This window comes from Mizuhopecten yessoensis, unplaced genomic scaffold (genome assembly GCF_002113885.1).
Source record: "Mizuhopecten yessoensis strain PY_sf001 unplaced genomic scaffold, ASM211388v2 scaffold10531, whole genome shotgun sequence".
NCBI lineage: Eukaryota > Metazoa > Mollusca > Bivalvia > Pectinida > Pectinidae > Mizuhopecten > Mizuhopecten yessoensis.
Genome location: NW_018408593.1, coordinates 391,817 through 414,307, shown reverse-complemented (window position 1 = coordinate 414,307; position 22,491 = coordinate 391,817). Strand labels below are relative to the sequence as shown.

General features: G+C 37.0%; 1 protein-coding gene across 3 annotated transcripts in view; it reads left to right on the top strand.

Moving 5' to 3' along the window:
• LOC110460996 overlaps positions 1 to 22,491 on the top strand; it is a 145,607-nt gene that overhangs the window by 97,202 nt on the left and 25,914 nt on the right. For all 3 annotated transcript variants that reach the window (XM_021514254.1, XM_021514256.1, XM_021514255.1), the window contains exons 2-4: positions 17,303 to 17,557; positions 19,078 to 19,350; positions 20,294 to 20,671. In XM_021514254.1, the coding sequence (XP_021369929.1) occupies positions 17,303 to 17,557; positions 19,078 to 19,350; positions 20,294 to 20,671 (906 nt within the window). The remainder of the gene's footprint in view (positions 1 to 17,302; positions 17,558 to 19,077; positions 19,351 to 20,293; positions 20,672 to 22,491) is intronic.

Genomic DNA, 22,491 nt, shown 5'->3' with positions numbered 1-22,491 from the left:
GTTCCTCTTTAAAATTCGTTCACGCACAGCCGATCTGTAATTCTAGAGAACTATATACCATGAAAAAACTTATGCGTTTTTTTGAGGTTCCGGAAATTGTGTCTCCAACCCGCCCGGATTTACACGAACCCCAGCTAATTCGTCAGCTGTTGTGTCAACTGACAATCCTGGAGTTCACTCGGTAAATTCCCGGTTCTGTCGAACACAAGGACGCTACCTAATAAATAACACTGTATCCTTGCAGAAATCCTTCCCTTTCTGCCAAGTACGTATATAAATGAAGCCACGTCACAATCGTATACAAAAAGTCATACAAATTTAAAATCCGTTTCTGCCCATGTAACAACGTTCGCTAAAGCGAGAGAAATAATTACTTTCTCACATTAGTGAAGGTTTGTGATATTTCCGTAGTTTTATCTCGGACTCGAAAATTGCTGCTGTTAAAAAGCAGCACTGTAAAGTATAGAGAACGCGAGGTCCTAGCTAATGTCATCGTTGAACAAGTTATCCAAACGCTAGACAAAATCATTCGTTACTAGGTAATTAATCACACTAGTCCCTAATTTTCATTTTATGAAGTCGAAAAAGCTCATCAACCTTTCGAGAGTGGAAAGGCAGTGAATTAATACCGTCGTGCATTCCTGGTACAATCAATGTTACCTAGCAACTAGGACGACACTTTTCTTTATTAGCGTTCGTTTCGTATTCAGGGTAACCACGTAGAGTAGCGTATAGACCAGAAGAAAGCTGTCATTGCCCTAGAACCTCTAATTACTCCTGAAACGGAGCGTGCCGGCCTTACACAAGTGCTCAGGCGTTGTTTGTGGCTTTCCTGGGAATCAATTGTCTAGAAGGAGGGAATCCTATTTAGTAAATAAACCGTCTTCATTTCTTATTGCGTAACACGATTTGTTAACAAACTCATTAGAATTTTTTGACGTGTTTAGATACTGGGCCACTGGCTGAGTTGGAATGCTGCATGCATTTCTAAAAGAGAAAAAGCATCGGTTTGGAAATATGTCGAACGATCTTTGCAGGCATAGGAAACAAATTAATACTGGAAGCAGTGTGCGTGTTTAGTTTTTTTTTAAATATACAGTGAATATAAAAACAAATTGCTTTTTCGGAAAAAGAAACCGTTTGATTTTTAGAGTTATTCCATTCCCTACAAAGCCACATAATTATTTTGATTGTACCTGTGCAAATTGTGATGAAAACCTTATTTCATTTCAAACAAAATGACATACAATGATATTTTACTTTAAGTTTCAAAGGGGCATGCATTTGACAATCTCTTTTATTTATAAATGTATATACCAGGAGTTGATAATGGAGCAGGATAATGGAGGTAGATGCAATTATATTTTATTAAATTTTCACTTTCTTAATCAGAACTATACCTTAATACATGTACATGTATAGCCTTTTACTGTACTTACACAAACTTATATAATAGCGCAAAGTTTTACCTACAAGAATACCGTAGCATATATAATCATTCAGAATTGTTGTTTCAACTCTAGCAATCACGTGCACATTACGTCATTTTCGGATGTACATGTACCAAAGCAAAGGTTAGCTTAAGCGATAGAAGTCTAACATTTTATATTTTGACATTCAATCTCAAAATGTCAACTCTAAATTGTATTAAATTCTTATAAAGTTCAAAAGTGTATGTTCAGGGGCACTTGAAAGGTATTTTTCATGTTTTGTAAGAAACTGCCAAAGTTTCCTTTTTCGTTGTACATTTCTTAAATAAACCAATAAACCAAAACGGATGCTTCAGTATATAAACGAATACAAAATAAGAACTATAACTTGGGAATGTTTTTCCAATCGGAAATTGTTCGGCTCTTTCCGTCATACTGTTAGTGTAATCGGGGACCAATCATGGCTCGACTTCATATTCAAAGTATGACGGAAATTCACGAATAGTCCCAAATTTATGTCTTTCGACTTATGGAACTGGAAACCATTGATATAAACAACTTGGCGTATGCAGGTTTGGTTGTTTATTTAACGTAAATACAAGTAATCAAATGATGCTTCTTTCGTACATTTGTATTTATAACGGCATAGAATACAGTTCCGTATAAACAAAGCGGCAAATTGTCCGTGCTGCTCATCATGAAATATGTTTGAGCGGGACTTTGTTGCATACTATTTACTACCGATTTCTGGTGAAGTGCCTATCATTTCGATTTTCAAAACAAGGCTACTGCCGATAGTTCAAGATAAAACCCTACACAATGATACGATAAGGACAATTATTGTGTACCGTTAACAAAAATGTGTCCATCGTCTTCTTAAACCTAATTAGTTTTAAAAATTTAGATACTAAAATTGTGTTTCGATGTCTGAGTAAGCTTTCATTTATATACATTTTAAAGTTTGCGTTGTCTTCTTTTTTCGGACTAGTACAATGGTGTATCATCTTTCGAAATATGCTCCTCACTTTAGCAAAAATAACGAATATTTGTTATTACAAATATATGCATTAATTTTACATCTTTATACACTTATTCGTATGTGTATATGTTTTTATACATCATTAAACAGTGGCGAGGAAATTGCAATTCCCTACCTATACTCTTATATGTATATACCAAAGTAGAATATATTGTTTGTACTACACTAGAAAATTGGTTGAGGAATCTTAATTCGATAAATTGCTTATTTAGGATCCCATGAGTAACCCAATGTTTACGTCGCAGGCTTTAAATACAACATTTGATGGAAAGATTGCGAAGTTATTTACTATTTTCTCTGACTGCAGATACTAAACAGAAAACGTGGGAAGGAATTTACTTAACAAACAAAACCATTAACCATGTTGAACGAGATTTTAATTCAATTGGTTTGGCAATAACGCACCATCGAATCGACTCTGTAATGTAGAGTACGAACTCCGAGTCTCGTGGAAGCATTGCATTGCATTGCATTGTGTTCGAAAGTGACGAAAGTGTGCAAATGCGTGCGTCAACTTCAAAAAATAGTGTAATTTGTTTAAATACTAAATATAACCCGCCATGAACTATTTTCAATGTTCGCTTCTGTCCATTTATTCAATCAATGGATAAAATCCAGTCACTAACGATTTCGGTTAAGGGTGTATGCTACATATCTTTGTGTACCTGTAATTTCTTTTATAGTTCAATGTTAAATGTAATTTTACAAGATTCACAAAACAAGTAACAATGTATTTCGACTTGTTTATAAATCTCATGTTGACCCGGATAGAAGTGCAAAGGGAGTCTTTATGTGGGAGAAAACTGGAGTACCTGGGGAAAACACGTGGTCGAGCAGGTGACCTAATACCTTTTCACATCCAATTGGGGACCAAACCCCACGTGCACACGTCTTGGTGTAGCTCGCTTTCTTTCTTTTTATTCTTGTTATAAACTTAAAGCGAAAACATTTTTTTTTTTTTTTTTTTTCCCCATCGCATTTAGGTTATTTACCAGAATACTTCACTGCGGATTAATTTTCATATTTTGGAACTTTTTTAAGAAGGAGATTTTTGTCTCCTTAAAACATATTTGTTTTCAGTGTACATATCGTATAGTTTTGTTCGGAAGAAAGTAATGTGTACCTGTATTAAATTTTACAAATATTACGAATTACATAAGAGTGCGAAGGTCAATACTTCCCACGAGTTCATTTTCATAGAATCTTTTAAATTGGTTCAATTTGAATGAACTTTCGTCATATTTCGATACAATGTAATTCCGTGATACTTTTTATCATGCTACTATCAATTAGCTTCTTCTATTTTGTACGAAATGACAACAGCAACTGTCGTTTGTTCTTCCCGCACTGTTGCCCGTGGCTGTACGTCACTGAACTCTCGAACTGTTCAGAGGGATTTTGAATGAGGCGCCCGCATTCCGTCTCTTTTACTTGGTACAATTATCTCACGCAAATCCAATTTTACTTGTTCGAAGCACTTCTGTACACATCTCGTAAACAAACACACCAAACTTTTTGTTCCTATCCTTAAGAATATGATTGAGTTTCTGTGGGTTGTATAACAAGAAGCTCTGTCTCCGGGACGCGATATGATTGCACTTCTCCGCTCGAATCTCATCAACCTCCGGCATACAGTGATTCGCATCAGAATCATTTTCTTCAATTTAAAAGATTAGGAGGCTTAAAATCCAAAAACCATTAGCGTTAAAACAACGAAGACAAATTCGACGTAAAATGCAAATAATACCATCACCCCTTTTACAGTACGGGTTAGTGCCGTGAATCGATCCAAGCCCGCTCGAGTGCGCCAAACCTGCCCGACAGAAAGGGGTGATACATTTTGGATGCAATATGTATCCCGAAATTGACATTAAATACCTATAGTGTCTCTACGCCATCAAATTAAATATTACTTTATCGCAAAATTTCGTGGTTTTTTTAGGTTTATATCTATAAAGGAAAAGGGAAATGATGTTTGTGTTGTAAGGGTTTTTCTTAAATGGAATATCAAGGACAGAGATCGTGCTGGATGTTTCTATATCAGAACTTGATAATGTCCATTTGGTCATAACTTCTTTAAGTTTGACGCCCCGTGCGTTAGATAGAATCACTTTCGAGATACATGGCGAATTTGTGTGCGCTAATCGTGCGCTCTCTCCCTATATCACAGCAGTGCCAGACAGGAAACGAGATGGTATGTCGCTATCTCCCTCAGCAGCACACACATCGAAATTCAGTTTTCGGTATATGTATTTTGCTCATTATGCAATGCTTGTTTATGTTATTGTTCGCTATATGATGCCAAAAATGTATGCACTGTTTGTATTTGCCATGGTACGCTAGGTGGCGCTGAACAATTTTACATAGAAAGTGTTCCAATAGGGGTAGTTCGATTAGTCCTCATGGTTCGTGTTCTGTTAGGGGTCCCCCGTCATACCATAGTTCGTTTTTGGGGGTTGGTCTTGCTAGGCCAATAAGATTTTGTTTTTAAATTTGGTCTACAAGTCGCCGGACCCATGTGCACAGTATTGGTCTTTGACCGCTATATGTAATTGTATTTAGTTTTTTGGGTCTGTATGGTGTCGCTGAATCAAGATTCGCTTATTTATAAGGGTCCGCTAGGTGTCGCTTTATCAAATTAACTGTAAGGGTTTGTTAGTTTCCACTAGTTGTGCGTTAGGTAGCGCCGTATCTAACTTTGCGGTACATGTATTTGTTGTGGTCCGCTAGGTGTCGCTGTATCTATATTTGCGGTACATGTATTTGTCGTGGTCCTCTAGGTGTCGCTGTATCTATATTTGCGGTACATGTATTTGTTGTGGTCCGCTAGGTGTCTCTGGACCGAGCTGCCCTGTTTGTGTTCGTCAGTACGCAAGTGCTGTATAGGTGTCACTGGACCAATTTGATCGCGGTATCGGGACAACGCCGTGATAACACAATCACTCTCACTTTCGTGTCTCGTAATTGGAAGTAAATTAGACGAATACAAAATATACATCACTACGTGTAAGCACCAAACTAGGTCTAACCTCGATAACCATATGCGTTTTATTCCAAGAAAAAAGATTGACCGATAGTCTGTGAATTTTCTGGCAAATTGCAATCACAGTGCTGTGTCCAGCGTGTTTGTAACTATTGATAGTGCTGCTAAAACCGGACTTCTATGTCCACCAGGATTTGTTACATGCAATAACAGTGTAGCTTTTACAGAGTGTTCTCGTCATTATTCATAATGCATGTTTAGTCGATATTGTCTGCTCCTCAATTACGTACCCTTGCAAATGTTACCGGTATAAAACGCCGTTGCTGAAATGCTGGACTAACCTCGTATTTATCATAGAACAACTGTCGACAGGTCGTACGCGTTTGAGTCGAGATAATGCACTACTTTGCTAGAAGGTGAAATCGATGGAACAAAAATGAAAAATTATGGTGCTTAGTGAACTAGATATATGCGTTAAGTTAGTTTTAGAAAAGGGACATTTATCAACACACGTTAATATTAGGAATTATTGGTGGGCCAAGCCTCCAGCTATAACCATCACGGTTATAATGATCCAGTGGGGACTTGGCGCGGCACAGAACTCCAAAGCAACAATGACGCAGTACACTTATTCACACACACATCTTTGTGCCTTTAAAAGATTGGTTTCCATTGTTTAATTGAAAGATAATTTATAACTATGTTTTTGTGTGTAAATGACTGAAGGAACTACGCGACTATAAGAAGTTACTAAATTTGAAGGAAGCATGCATCTCCATTTGTTAATGCAGGTTTGAAGTAATTTTTGGTTTGAAGGAAGAAAGCTATCAATTCGATTATTGTTGGTTTGAAGGAAGCACACATATATATTTCATTTCTGTATATTTAAAGAAAATACGCTGTTTAAGTAACTGACGGATTTGAGGAGATAAGCGAATTTAGGTAGTGTTTGTTTGAACGAAGAATGCACCTCAATTCAGCTACTGCTGGTTTGAAGGAGGAACGCGTTTATATTCAGTTACTGACGGGTTGAAAGTACGCTATTGTTGGTTTTAGGGAAGAACGCATCTATATTTAGTTGTTGCAGCTTTGAAGAAATATATATTGTCTTCTCAAAATGTCGAAAGAATGTTATATAAAATTGTTTTTCGCTTCGTCTAATAACTCTCCCTAGGTCTCACTTTGTTTATTAGATTTATGTTTTACCTATCAATAAATTATCAGCGTGAAAACAGTGTTGCATGTGATGTATGACGCCATATGAAATATAGATTTATCTTTATTGCATGGATGGTGTATAGGGAAAACATCGCCAAATTTGTCTTCAGAAAATAACAATTATCAAATTGGATTATTTTCTTAATCAAATACTACACTATGAGTTCGGTATGCCTTTGTCTTATGGAAACTATTTAAATCCCTGCAGCTGTTTAGTTTATAATAATTCTCACGAGTAAGATGCACATTTTCCTTCACATTTCCTTGTTGATCGGCTACGTATCTATTTTTAACAGAAACATATTTAGATATTTTTCAATAACATGTGATTCGTTACAATTAATTTCGGTGCAGATGTGCGATTACATTTACAGCAGTTCCTTCGAGGTTAATATAAATAATCTTTTCCGTTTACTATATGTAACTTTTAAAATGAGATTGCTCTAAACTACAATTATACTTTTAATTATAATAATAATAATATACAACATTTGATATAGCGCCCTATCTAGCTAACACCAGCCACTCTTAAGCCCTTTACAGTACATAGATTTACAATTAATACAATAACATATACATTAAGCATTACAATTTTTTTTAACTATCAAGTTTTACTCTGATGCGGAAACCTTGCGTTCTGTGTTCGCACAAAACGAGCTCTTTGTTTGTGCTTTCTCTGTTTGCACATCGCTAAATTATATTTTTTAGATGTGTAGCGGAACTGAACTGGGTCGATTAACGGCGACCAGGTAGCTCAACAAGTAGAGCGTTCGTCTAGCGTTCGGAAGGTTTTTGGTTCGAATCTCGGTTTCGCCGTTGCATTTCTCTTTCTCCTGCTAATTAATTATAATAATTCGAGATCATTATATACCGCTTTATCACAGCCAAGTTCGACGGTCGTCTCAAAGTGGTTCACAAGATATTATCCGTGGTTATAAGGCCTTTGCATCCAGCCAACATACAGCCGGTGCTGCCATTTCGACGCTCAGAGCTAGCATTCAACAATTCTAGCACTGCCCAACTACGTACTCATTTACAGCTGAGAAGACTGAAACAAGCGGAGTAAAGTACCTTGCTCAAAGATACAACACAGTGCCGTGCCAAGACTCGAACCCGCAATCCTTCGGTCACGAGCCCGGCGTCATATACCACTCGACTACTGTGCCTGTTACACATATACTGATCTCTATTCTTTCGTTATTCGTAGGTTGCCTGTTCGTACATTGATCATCATAGATTGTGCCATCGTGCATTCATAATGCATGCAATATTCGTCTCGGTATGACACAGCGTTTTCGTTTGATTGCGATTATTTTGTACATCCTACGTACGCCGTTCCCGCATTGCACATGCTCCGGATTTCGTACGTGTGTATACTGTAGACCATTGTTTTATTCCGCAATATAAATTACTAAATTAACTTAACATTAAATACAATCCTTGAAAGGTAACCGTATAACACTAGAATTACAGGAATTTATTTAGTTTTCGATTCAGTACATGATGTTGACGGGAATGTACCTTGCGTCTATGGACCGAGGGTCCATTGTATAGACAATGGTTCTCATTGATGGCCAGCTGGAATTCGTTTGGTTTCTAATTGTATTTTATCCTGCAGCACGTTTCATTATTCAACAATGTAGCCCTTATCTAGATGTATCAGCGAGGAAATACCGCGCTAAATGCTTTAGGGAGTTAACGTAGGGTAATTCATACTAATTTGTAGATACATATTGTGCGTCTTTCAGGTTTGAAGTACGTATTTGTTCTAGTGTTAAACGCATTAGAATAATAATTATTACTGAGAACATCACTAGGAAGAGAACTGCAGAGAGATTTCGAGAAGTTTATCCAGAGTGGAACCCTTGAATTTCGAATGTATCAATGATTTTTCAGAGAACTGGGAAAGCATGCTTAGGGTTTATATTTATTCCTCTCTCAAAATTACTTAATGTCGTATAAAAAGCGATGATATCTTCCACAATGATTAAATTTGAAACTAAATTTAGACAACTAGTTAAGAAAAAAAAATGAAAGAAAAACATTGACTTTCACTTAAACAAAACAAATAAAAAACATCAACTACAATGTTCTTTATTTGTAAATGTTAATCAACTTGTAGAATTATAACGCCAGATCGTAAACAATAAACACCCGCCATGACTAATATAATTATTATTATACATGCCTGCAACTGTTGGTCGTTCATGCGCTCGACCAGAAATGACATACGAGGTTATTATGACATGTCAACATTGATTGCTTATGCCGATGAGTAATATAGAATAATGACAGTGCGCATGCGTTACTTTTCTTATCAGTTGATCGGAATGGCACGTGTTCACGTGAATTCGGCAATTATGGCTATCAGTTCCCAGGTGCTTTAAAACACTCTGTAAACATTTGAGACGTTTTGGTAGTCTGTGAGATATCCTAGCGCTATCTTTTGCATAGGTTTAAAACTCTACGGGGACCACATTACGACCGATTTATTGGCGTAGTAATATCTGACACGTGCGCAATCAGAAAAGTTGTAGTCCTCGAGATAAAGATTATAAATAAGACCGATCTGGGAAACAACGCGAACAGATTTCTTTAACACATGAGAACCATTAAGACAAGGTGTCAATGTTGAAACGATTTAAAAGTTATTATAGTTCTGATAGCATTTCATAAGCGTGTCTGCTGTTGAGTCAAGTCAAAAGTCTGCAGACGTTGTCGCCACATGATAAAGAACTATGATTGTTAATTGGTCCTGTTTGACGGGAGAAACTACATTACCGAGTTGAATTATTTTATTTTATTTCTCCAGTCATGATAAAGTTGCCTTTGAAGTCATGTGGCTTGGACATAGAGGAAACGTTATCTATGATTGTACCGATGACACAGCTAATAGCAGTGATTATAGTGTGTTATGATTAGTGGCGGCGATTATCTCTATATCTGATTGCATGTCTGTCTCGGTACAACTCAGAACTGGAGCACTTGTATATGACATCAGAAGCTTATGAACAATACGATAAAAACAATTGCAAACAATCATTTTCTCATGCTATAATCTGCTATTGAACATTTTCATATTTGAAAAGAAAGTTAAAAATTGTGACAGTACCTTTGCTTCAAACATTTCGGCATCATAGTCCTGATGAAGCTTCAAATGATTAGGTTCTTGTACTCGAAACTCATAAAATCGGCATGCATACGTCGCTTATAAGACTAACGTTACCGTTTGTTTGACCATTAGCAACTGCCAAAACAGACAGCTGAGTTATAACTGTTACTGTAGCGTAAATATCAAACAGACCTCAAACCGGCTGAAACAACAACAATATAAACGTCATAAATTGATCAGATAACGACGAAATTACGGAACAACCAGATCCTCGTTTTGTGAAATAGCATTTCAGGGGTTCTGTTCGGTTAAAGCAAAGGGAGATCACTCTAGTATAATGATTTGAACAATTTGCAATAAAGATGTCTGTTCTTGATCTTGCATACGCAAACAGTTATGATAAAAATAATTTTGCATTCTTTTGTTTATCATTCACTATTGTGTCTACACTCCACCTCTAGCCAACGTCTACCCTGACTCCTATCGCGATATTTGAAAGATAAGGTGTTGATTTATCGGCAGACGTGAGTGACACACCAATTTTCCTATTACCACTATATATTGTACATACACTGTGTTTAACTACGCCTCCAGGTCCGCTATCTCGGAGCGACAAATGTTATAGCAGAAATGAACTTACAAAAACGAAATATATCTTTACTATTTTACACGGTCTTAAACATAATCTGACAGGAGTTTCTACGTAACCAAGATTATACTTGGATAAGAGAAAGTTCTACTTATCTTGTTTTCATTATTATGTTTCCGTGCAAGCATGCGATCTGTGACTCCCAACAGACAGAAAACTCGTCTGGGAACCACCTACGTCATCAATCACGTGACATACCAATCGCTTTGTCATCTCTTACCCAGACAGTTTTTCCGTCCATAATTATGCGTTTGTCTCGGCATGCATCTGTCATTGTATATTCCCGAGTTAACGTCCGTTTTATGCCATTATATATTACATATATTCCTTTATAAATCACAATATTTCTGTAACTTTCAATTAGCCGATGCATAAACAACATTTCTTTCTAATTCTTTTAACAATTATTCTAACCTGATGGTCACCGCCAATATTGCCAATCCATGCATTGCTTTCCTCTACAATTCTCTACTGCATCACATCCTATGAGGCGACCTACGAAAATGCCCCTTGCATCACATCCTATGAGGCGACCTACGTAAATGCCCCTTGCATCACATCCTGAAAATTCTAGTGGTTACACTCACTTACATTCTCTTTTTGAATATGTCATGATGAAATAAATATAAGGCACAAAGCCAGCTATTTGCTTGGTGCGAAAGTTTAAAAATAAAAACAGAGGAGCGACACCTCGATATTGTCAATATTACCGTCACGCTGCTGCGCGATTTTGTTGATTTACATTTAAGATCGAACTAGTCTAGTTATATCGTCTAGAAGTATCAGGTACAGAGCCTTCGATTTCATAACGGCCTATTCCAGGGGTGTAGAGAACGTAAGGGAACATTAAGCTTCGAATTTCGAGGGTGCGAAGGACATCATGCATCTATTCTCCCAAATTCTGTCTACAGTTAAATCAACTTAATGGCCACCATTCATTTTGTGTATAACCTACCCAGTAGGCTGTTCTAAGGAATTTGGATATCCATGCAGCATCAGACACTGTCTTCGCTGTCTTCTGCTTTTGGATCAGGATACCATAATGGACCTGTTGTAGCCATCGCAATTATGACTACCATCTTCAATCATTTTTATTCTATTCTATGACAATATTGTGTTAATTTCCAGTGTTTCCGTGGAGGCTCAGGGGAAGAAAATGCGAAATGAAACATTCAGCTGACGTAATAAATGGTTACCTGTTTTCCCTTCTACATTCTACCCTACCGCTTTTTTTTTTTAACTGACCTCACTTGGCCACCGACCGCATTACAATTAGACCTTGTACTTGGCCTAAATGACGTGATTGTGTGATTGGTCGTCAAACCATAAAAAACGCTATTTTCCACTCCCTAATTGCCACACGCAACCGCTTACAGATTTGTTTCATTCGATTGTGTATGACGTCACTGTTTGACGTCACTGTTTATGTGATATTAAGGAGTTTTCGTTTACTATTTGAATTAGCTCTTTCTTCTTTTTTTTATGTCTGTCAGTACTTTATTTCTTGGGTCTACTTCAAGAAAATATAAACATGTTTAGAGTTTTGTTTGCTTTTCCTTTACAATATAATTTCGCAATAAATTTAAAAAGAACATACGGTTTATAAGACGGAATGGCGCCTGTGAAATTTACTTGCGATAATCAAAATATCTAAACTTAAATCAAATATGACTAGTCAGCTGTTTTAAAAACATATCATTGAACTCCAAATTAAGCCTCTTGAAATTGAGCGCTCGCCAGGGCGAGGAAGGTTATGAGATCTGTCCTCTGTCAGAGACGATCGAACGTATTCAAAAATGGTTCTGAATTGCTCTTTGCTTGATTCTCAACGTAAAAGGGGGTAGCGGTAAGGACTGGTTCGTTGGTCAGTACAATATGACCAGGTAAAATGCCATGGTAATGTGTCCAGATTCCGACATTTCAGTTGGATTGCATTTTAACTCAATCTAACATGTTACAATGTTAAAACATTTTCAAAATACAGTATGAAAATTCAAGAAATCATTAGAAAAAAACTTGAAGCTTAACGAATTCATTTAACAAGTACAGACACACACTATAAGCTACTGTATTGTTGCATTAAAATGGCTCTTTTGGGAAGTATTACATCAGGGTTTAGTTTTGAATCCCGTCTGGGTGATCAGGAAAGATGACAAACTGCAACACATTTCAACAGAACTACATCCGATCGTTTGCATATTCACAACCAATTTAATGACTTCTGAATATTTTCATGGCTACCAGTTGTTTTATCCAAATTCGATTTGCATGATTTTGTGTTTTCCTTTTTTGAATTTCGTAGTTTTCATTTTTTCCCCCTTGCAATTGGCGCCACAACCTCGTGATAAGGGCGCGTGATTCTCTGTCCGTGCTGTTACGTTACGAGTACTGTTGTGACTTTGTTGCGTCCTTCAGATAATGTAGAAGTACATTACTGCTCGCTCTGTTGATCCCCCTCATTCATTATGATTGTGAATTATTTTGACAGAAAGCTGTCAAGAAGTATTGTTTGTATTATGACAAGAACTACCGGTTAATTGTTGAGAGTTTCCAATACCGCTAGCCTCAAACTCGCTCTGTGAGCCAAAGACGCTACCTTAATTCCTGTCAGTGCTTAATTATAACTTCGTTTGAACGATCGATTAGAGTTGAAGCCATGCTAGCATTTTGCTGTATAATAACCACCCACTCCAAGACATTTCACTTTCTTCTTTCTTTTTAAATCTACTCTAACTAGGTCAGTACGTGTTATATAAGGATTCATAACTTAAATATATCTCATTAGGGAATTAAAATATCCTCTTTCTTCCCCATGCTACCGTATCCCTTAATTCTGTATGCTGTGTATTTCTCTCATTTTTTGTCTTTCTCTCTTCCATGCCAGCCTCGAAATTCTACGGGATACGATCACATACGTTTTCTGCACCAAAGCAAGATGCCATGGCAAAATTGATAGCAAAAAATAAGATTTTTGATTGCTTTCACTTCAAAATTAACTGATCTATCGCTTGGCAGATACAGAACCTGTCGATTGAAAATTACGAAAAAGCAACACCCGACTGAAAAGCGGGTTACTTTTACCGTTACGATGGCGCTTAATTCCTCATGTACGTCATCAACGAAGTGCCTTCGTTTTTTCATGACATATTTTCAGGGTGAAGAGATGTAAGCAAGCATAGCTCCTGGGATTTCCAGGATGCTTCCGTGCTTATAGTTCCAACATAGTGCTAAGGAAAATATTTCGACTGATCTGATTTTGAAATAAAGTTTCTCGGAGATCATCTTAGTATTTAATATTTAATAAAGATTGAAGCACTCCATTACACTACATATCATTCGTCAAGTTTTAAATGATCAAACTGTTCCCCGTTGATTGTTATGAGGACATTTGTACGTTTTCGACAATTATAACTTATGAGCTACATGTGATCATTGAAACCCTTATCTCTGTACAAAAGTACATGAGCTCTTTTATATCAATTTTTTATCGTTGTTTATAATTTCTTTTCGCCTGTCATTATTTTTCTTCAAAAAACATCATTTATAAACGTTAAGAGATGAATACTTTTCTGGACAAGATTTCCAAGTTTGACCATGGAGGTGCTACAAGTGACCCGCATTTCTTTCTCTTTCGCTTTGTACGTCTGCAGATCGCGTGCTTCCCGCCAAATATTGTCACATTGATTGTCGGGTTGACGTTTTTTTCTATAACTATTACAGAAATTTGATTTAAAGCGTGTTCGTAATCCGTTACCCCAATGACTGGCAAGGAAGATTTTATTCGCATAAGAACCAAACATGCAGGACTTGCTTCGATTAAGTGACGTGTAGACTATTTCCACTGGTAAAGATTTGTCACTTCCGGCCATATTGCGGCATATGAACATCTGCGTTGCAGTTATATAAAATATATTTAAGCAATTCATATATTTGTTTTGAATTTAAAATAAATGTTTCACAATTTAAGGAAATTTGTATATAATATTACTACACATTGGATACAATATAAGCGTAAATGTATTCATGCATACACGATGATTTGTACATTTGCATCTTACAATATTCACATATGAATTTAGAGTGTATTGAATTTTAAGACAAGATTCATAAACTGGTTTTCAATGTTTACATCGAGTCTTTCCCTGTGTTTACAGTTACATCTTTCCGAGACAGAACAACGTACATGACTACATACTATGTATGCAATTTAAGTGTAGAATATTTAGAACTAACAAAAGTACGACAAAGAAACGAACTGAACTTATGTGATTAGCATTTGTCACGTTATGAAAACTTTTGAAAATTGAAATACTACTCCGCATCCGTTTTGTGTCAGAACACAATAACATCCGTGATAAAAGGGAGGTACGTCATAAACACAGAATCGGAGAAATTGTTTTCCGTGTCTTACATTAGAAAAAACAGCCGATGTGATCCAAATGTGAAGGATCATTTCAATATGTGATTTACTGATTAATGTGAACGTTTGATAAGTCTGCGTTATTTAAGCATTAAACTGTTTTCAGTTGGCATTCATGTTGCATATGAATGCCAACTGATACAAATGTAGCAGTGCAATACTTATATTTACCAGTTTATCTCGTTGATAATTCAATTACACTTATTACTATCCAGCATTTCGTTCAAATAATGTATTTATCGTATATGCGTATTCAATGAATGGAACAGCTATCTTTCTAGGGAAAATCAGGGGTATCAAGTGTTACAATTATGACGGCATTATAATGGTGACGTCAACAATTGGTTCATGGCATTCATAGCAGGTATGAATGTCATCTGAATGTGGTAGGGTTATGTGATGAAACATACGTATTATGTTTGGATACAATGGTCAAGCAATACACTGCACCCTAAGATTAGAAAACTAAAACCATCATGTACATCATCACTTCCTTGTGCAGGTTTGGAGGGAGAACTGACCTACATGATGTATGAGGCGACTAATGTGGCACTCCGCAGAATCGGGGGCTTTCTTTGGTGTGTTGTAGGAGGCACGGTAGTCTAGTGGTAAGACGCCGGGCTCGTGACCGAGGGGTTGCGGGTTCGAGTCAAGGCACGGCACTGTGTTGTATATTTGAGCAAGATACTTTACTCCGCTTGTTACAGTCTACTCAGCTGTAAAAGAGTACGTGGCTGGGCAGTACTAGAATCGTTGAATGCTAGCTGTGAGCACCGAAATGGCAGCACCGGCTGTATGCTCCCCAGCGAGTTGAGAAAGATATTGGCTGGTTGCAAAGGCCCTATAACGAAATATGATAATTTGTAAACCGCTTTGAGACGACCTACGAACTAGGTTGTGATAAAGCGGTATATAAGAACCTCAAATTATTATTATCAATTATTATTATTATTATATGTAGAAGACATTGAAGGGATTACAGCTGATTTGTTTTTTCTCCCCAACGCATCTTCCTTTTTCCCTTCGCTACCCTTTTTTCGGTTTTGTCTCCCTAGACAACCGTCTTCATGTGAACTTAGAACGTTGACACTGATCCAACGGCGTGCTCAGTCGTCGGAATGCTTTGTTTCTCTTATGGTGTTTATATATAGACTTTTATTGGGAATTGTTAATAAAAATAATCATAATATAAGACACACAACACACAGAACATACGTTTTATATACCTTGAAGACATTTCACCCAAGTATGACACAATAATGACTGCCTATGTTATTTTCACGGATAAGGAAATTGGGAAATACATCATAAAACAAAAGCATGATCACGTCCTACGCATATATATATATATTGCGGAATAGACATCACACATACCATAAAGTCTGTCTAGGGAACCCGGAAGTAGGAAGGAACATTTGATAAGAACATGAAAACAATCTCCAGAGAAAGTCATATATTGCAGAGTAGGCAAAACACAATAGTAGCTCTGTCAGGGGAGACACTTGTCATCCTATTATATTTCTGGGTGGCACATTGTTACTTCTCTCACGAGGCAAAAAGTACATACGACGGAACATTGGATTCCATTTGTGTTATTGCAACTGTTGAAGATAAAAAACCGAATAAGCAGACATTAAAAGGTTATGTTTATGTGAACTATAAGGATATATCATTAGTTATGTTCTCTGAGGTGTGTTAAACCAATGAAATGCACGCTCGCATATATTTCTCTTAAGGCAGATACATATATACGCAATGTAGGGTCAATGTATGCTAATAACTGTGTGACTTGAAAGCCTATATGAAATGTTATTAAAAAACAAAATAGCTGTAAAAGTGTTTTGTGTGTCATGTGAGAAGTGTGTCATGTGAGAAGTGTGAATGTATTTGTATTTCAATTTTGTTAATTAAGAAGGAATTACATCCCTTTCATTTTTGAGTTTATAATTTTCATTTCAAAATTGATGTATACAATTAAATCAAATCCATAATTACATAATCCATTACTCTAGCCACCTTTGGAGAGAATATATATAGGCTTTGTCTGTTATTCCGTCCAATTGACTTGTAACAACTTTGTCAATATATTTTTTGGAAATGAAATGAAATATACACATTACTAAATATTATGGAAACGCGTCACAGAGAAATGTCTCTATTTCGTCGTGACCTACCAAACGTTAAGAAAGCGTTAAAAAGGAAAATACACGCACTTCATTTACATACAAAACGGAAATATTTTTTATGAAATATAAGTTTACAATTATGTTCCTTTGTTACGACATATTCTTTCCTGAGAAAACCTGTAAATACATTTTTTATGAATGATAACTAGTAACTAATGGCAACTACTGATATATTTGTGAAGTAGACAAGAATTCACTCACGCGCACGTTAGTTATGATGAATATTTTCTGATATTTTCAAAGAAATTTTCTTCATATTTTTCAGGAAGCTACACTCTTCAGCATGCTGACGTTTGTCAAAACAGCGGGAGACAACTCCAGTGTACCGGAAACGAGGTGCTTCATATCCAAGATGTCCTCTGTCTGCCATCAAACTACACGTGCCCTGAACGTGACAAAATTCTTTGGCTTTGTGAAGGTGAAAGGTCATGTGCAAGCATCGGATTGAAACAGCAGCTTTTGGCATATTGCCAAAACGCTCCTGCAAGGACAGTGATAATTAGTTTCAAGTGTACTCGCAGTAAGTATTTACCGTATGTAATCAATTTAGCTGGAACAAGGTAGTTAATTAGCAAATTTAACTTGGTTCGATTTTGTAGATGATAATTAAGGAATAACTAACCGTAGTACTGTAAAAGTTTTAGTTTTCCCTTGGATCTGCTACTATGGGTTAACAGACAGGAAGGGTTAACAGACAGGAAGGAGAATAAGTATCCTGGAAATATGTCAAGCGTTGTTTTCAACCGTTTTATTGACTTTATATTAATAGTTATTACGTAAACACACTAGTGACTTCATGTCATCTGTGTGACTGCAAAGTAATTTGTCAAATCAAGGTTCATGAACAGGAAACGCATCGTTAAAGAGCGTTTGTCTGTGAGAAAGAACATCTGTTTAGGTTAATGAAGAATAAGGACAAATGTTATGGTCGCCATTTATCATTTTCTCATTTGGGAATTAATTTTTCCTTGTGCAATATGAAGATAGATGCTTTCCGTTTTGTTCATTATTGTGCCTTGTGGTGTCGTTGTCACTACCCGGTTCGCGCTCTGAGGGTATGACATAATTTTGATTTGAGCAAGATAAAGACGGCGGGTGAAGGTATGGGGTCACCTGCCCGACCACGTGTTTTTTTCCGGGTACTCCGGTTCCCTCCCACAATAAGACCCTTCGCGTGCTAATATCTAGGCGAACAAGAGTAGAGTGATTAACATAAGATGAAATACATTGTTTCATAATTATTGTAGAACAAATAAAGTTAATAAAATAAATTTAAGACGGCGGGTGTCGACCATGAAGCTGAAGACGCTTATCCTTCCGAAACATTTGGTCTTTTTCTCCGTGTACTTTATCTGCCTGTAAATCTTTCCTTTGATTATATTTTGCCCTTTTTTCATTGATTTGGGTGCAGTTTACTGTATTGTTCGCTCTTGGTGTATGTTGGCTCTGATGTGTTGACGCTGTGGTATTTATTCTGTGTATGTTTACCTGTAGTGTAAATTATCTTAAGTGTGCACGTGGTAGTGAATATATATATTGTCCTTGTGAGTTAAGTTCTGGATCCGTATTCATGAAACCGTTGTCATGCTTAAGCATGGATTCTGTACTCAAACCAGCTTTCTTGTAACCCATCTAAATCATGTCAACGATCAAATACACAAATTTGAATATTGAAAACAGTGTTCGGCTTCAACTTTCTTCAATTTTTGTCCAAAACTTAAACAAAATAAGATTTTTTTAAATAATTTATAACTGGAACACGAAATTAGACTTGAGCACAAAATCAATGCTTGAGCATGAGAACGGGTTCGTGAATACGGGCCCTGGCCTGTTCTGACCTGATGTCTTGACATTGTGATAGTTTGTCTTTTTGAGTGTTTACGCTGTGATATATCAAATTTGTTCTTGGGAATTAACGCTTTGGTATATTTTATCCTTGTATGTTTAAACTGTTGCAGGTTTTGCTCGTGTGTTAACCCTGTGATATTTTGTTTCTACCTGATTGTCTTCATTTCATATGAATCTTTATTTCTAATTCAGAGCAACCTCTTCCTGCTTGCCGAACGAATATCTGTAGTCACGAGAGTGAGGGACTTCATTGCGGAAACGGTAACCAGCTTCATATCGTGAGAGCACGCTGCAGTCATGGCCAAGAAGAATGTCCCTGGAATGTCTATCAGACCCTGTACACACTATGCGAAGGCCGGAAATCGTGCTACGCTTCCGGTCTGAGCCGTTTGATGCCAGGAAATACATGTACCGACAATTTTGTTCAGACAGCTAACGTTTTTGTGGACTACATCTGTGTAGAAGGTAATTATCATGAATTTGATATTCTTTACCTTGTCTATACATATTGATTAAGGTAAAATTGGTTCGACCGGAAGCTAGGATCTAATTGACGTCTGCAACATCAAACCGACATTTCCACATTAGGTCAATTTACGTTATAAACGGAAGGTAGCCACCACTTTGTTGATAGTGTGTCGATACCGTCGGAGATTGACCATTTACACGAACGCATGTTGTCAACGGGTTATAGAGGGAACTTGATTTTGATTTGTTCTGTTGTTAAGTCCTCATAAACACTTAGTTATATGACGCCCGGTGCAATAGAAAACACCACCACAAGAGAAAGAGAGAGAGAAAAGTGTGGCATGGGTGCAGGATAACTCCATGCATTCATAGAAGTTATAAATGTTAAGAGCAAAGTTCCTTGAAGTCGACAAAATTAAACCAAATTTTTAAAAATCTACTCCGAGTTTCTTTGTTCTATGTGACAGATTATCAGTGCCCCATGGGAAGTTATGTGTGTCCCCTTTGTATTCAATAGTATTAGCCAATGTACATATTCTACTGATAATCCTTTTTTTGCGCTAAATTTTAATTGTGCAATTTGACATGTTTTCTAATGAAGGTGCAGCATTTGTTTAACGCGCATGCGTGTTCAATACAATAAAATTTAAGAGGTCTCAAATAACTACGTTTACAGTCTCATGTAAAGTCCGACATTGGAAGAATTTGTCTCACGGGCATCAAACTCCATATCTAATTATGCTTACCGCTAACTTACTCAGAATATGTGTATTTGGTAAGGTTAATTTTATAGAATTCAGCGTCCTATCAACAGCTTATGTCATTTGAGGTGCAGATTACACAGCGTGATATACAAATGTACTTTGTTCTTTCGTTCATCTATACAAATTCTTGTGACATATTTACCATGTGTAAATCCGTTTGCGTTTCTTTGTTGCAGAGGATGTTACAGACGGGGTGTGTACCGGAAACGTCAGATCAATGCCAAAAACCTTCGGAATAATCAAAAGTCCAGGCTTTCCTTATAATCCAGAGGGTAATCCGAATAGCTGTTATTGGGCAATATATCCCAAGCCTGGTAGAGTGGTGGAAATCATCATACATCTCGCGTTTTCTCGCGAGTATACAGAAACATGTAGTGCTCAGTTCTTGCAAGTCACTTACAGAGCTTGTGGTACATATCGAAAGATCACAGACACCTTTTGTAAGGCACAGGATGTTAACATCGAACGGAAGTCGTGTGGAACGGTCTACATTCGGAGTTCATCGTATTTAGCCGGCGAAGATAGAGGAAACAGGTTCCTGGTGACTTATCAAGGTATAAATGTTCTACGATTTTTATTCAGATACTTTAATTTGAAAGATTTTTTTTTCTTTCACCTTACTGTCATCTTTAAGGAAAATATATAAGGATTTCGTAAGAGCTTATGAGTCTATATTGAAAACAACTAAGAAAAATGAACAGACTCTACATGATCTGAACTCTGACCTCTGAACCTCTCCACTACCAATCCTTCACGTTATCAATGTTGCTGTCAGGATTAATAAATGATCAGAACCAAAATGAAAAATGAAAAATTGTCAAGGGATGTAACTCATTTGCTATCATGCTGCTGGTAAAACATTGGATAATGCCACTGTCGTTTTTTATAAGGAGATTGACCTCCTCTTAATGTCGTTTTGAATATATAAAGGCAGTAGGGACTGACACGGCAATAGCGCTGATCAGCTAGTTAGAACGACAGTATTGTGTTGGGGCCATAGGTTTGACAATCGTCTTGTCTGCCCCGTTGCATTGTCATTCTCGTAGCACTGCTGTTTCTTGCGTTTCATGTTGATTATATTCTTTCATTAAAGCTCCATGAGGTATTATTTTTGTTCAGCAGTGAAATATTAAAGCTATCAACATGTCGATGAAAACAGTTTCCAGTCCATAGTAACAGTTGTAGAAATTGTTACATGGATCCTTTATTTATATAGCATGAAGAAAACGCTTATCCTGCAGGAGCACATGGTTACATCTCAATTTGTTTCGTTGATGTCTTTCCTACCTGTTTTTTTTATGAAATTCCATCGGTTCCTGTTGTTACTGTGTTTGTATCAATTTTCCAGTTCAGACTTTGCCGTCGTGTTTTTACGCTGAAGCGTATTTTTATTTCACGTTGAACATCCGAACATCATTACCTCGCGATGTTGGAGAATATTGTTTCACAGTTCGAGCTAATGACGCTAGGATATGAATTCGTAAAAAAGAAACAGCTTTTGTTCTTCAGCTAGACCAATACAGGTTTTTTCCTGTGTTACCGTACCTTCGGGGCTTACATAACAACACTAGGGTTCCCCGCCACGGAGAACCAATCGGTCTAGCCACGGGAACTAGTAAGGCTCTGTTTCGATCTGGCGAATTATTTCCGGGGCTGAAAAATTGTCTTCTTTGACACATTTTTTTTTTATATTTGTCTGATTCACAATTTGTACAATGGTTGGTGTTCTGGTCTGGTAATCAGTCTAGAAACACATTCAACTTTAACGGGTTTTATTACGACTGTATATCTTACTTTCCCTGTAGGGGAAATAACACAGTAATATATTACATAGATACACTTCGATTGAATGGAATGAAACTTTTTGTTTCCTAACGATACATACAATACGTTATTTGACCATTGACTGCAAGATAAAGGCTATCGGTTAACAACCCCCCCCCCCCCCCCCCCCCCCCCCCCCCCCCCCCACACACACACACACACACACACACACACACATTATTTGTTTACGCCGCCCGTGGTATATTGTGGAGGTTCATTGGGTGTTCTCTTTTGTTTTTGGTCATCTTAATTCCTGTTTTTATTATCTCGTATTGACTTGACTGAAAGTTCAAATTTTTACCAATGTGTGCTAACAATGTGGTCTGTTTTTGGTGTTCCACATGAATCGGACCACGATGTGATTGTATTTTGAACAACGATACTATTTGAATGATAGTTCGTTTTTAAAACTACATGTAGTAAAGGCAAATTGTTAATCTGGAATATGCTTACATTATTAACAAAAAAGAATGGTAAAGGGTAGAGAAAAATATATAGATATTTCACATCCTCCGCCTATAAGAACCCCCCCCCCCCCCCCCCCCCCCCC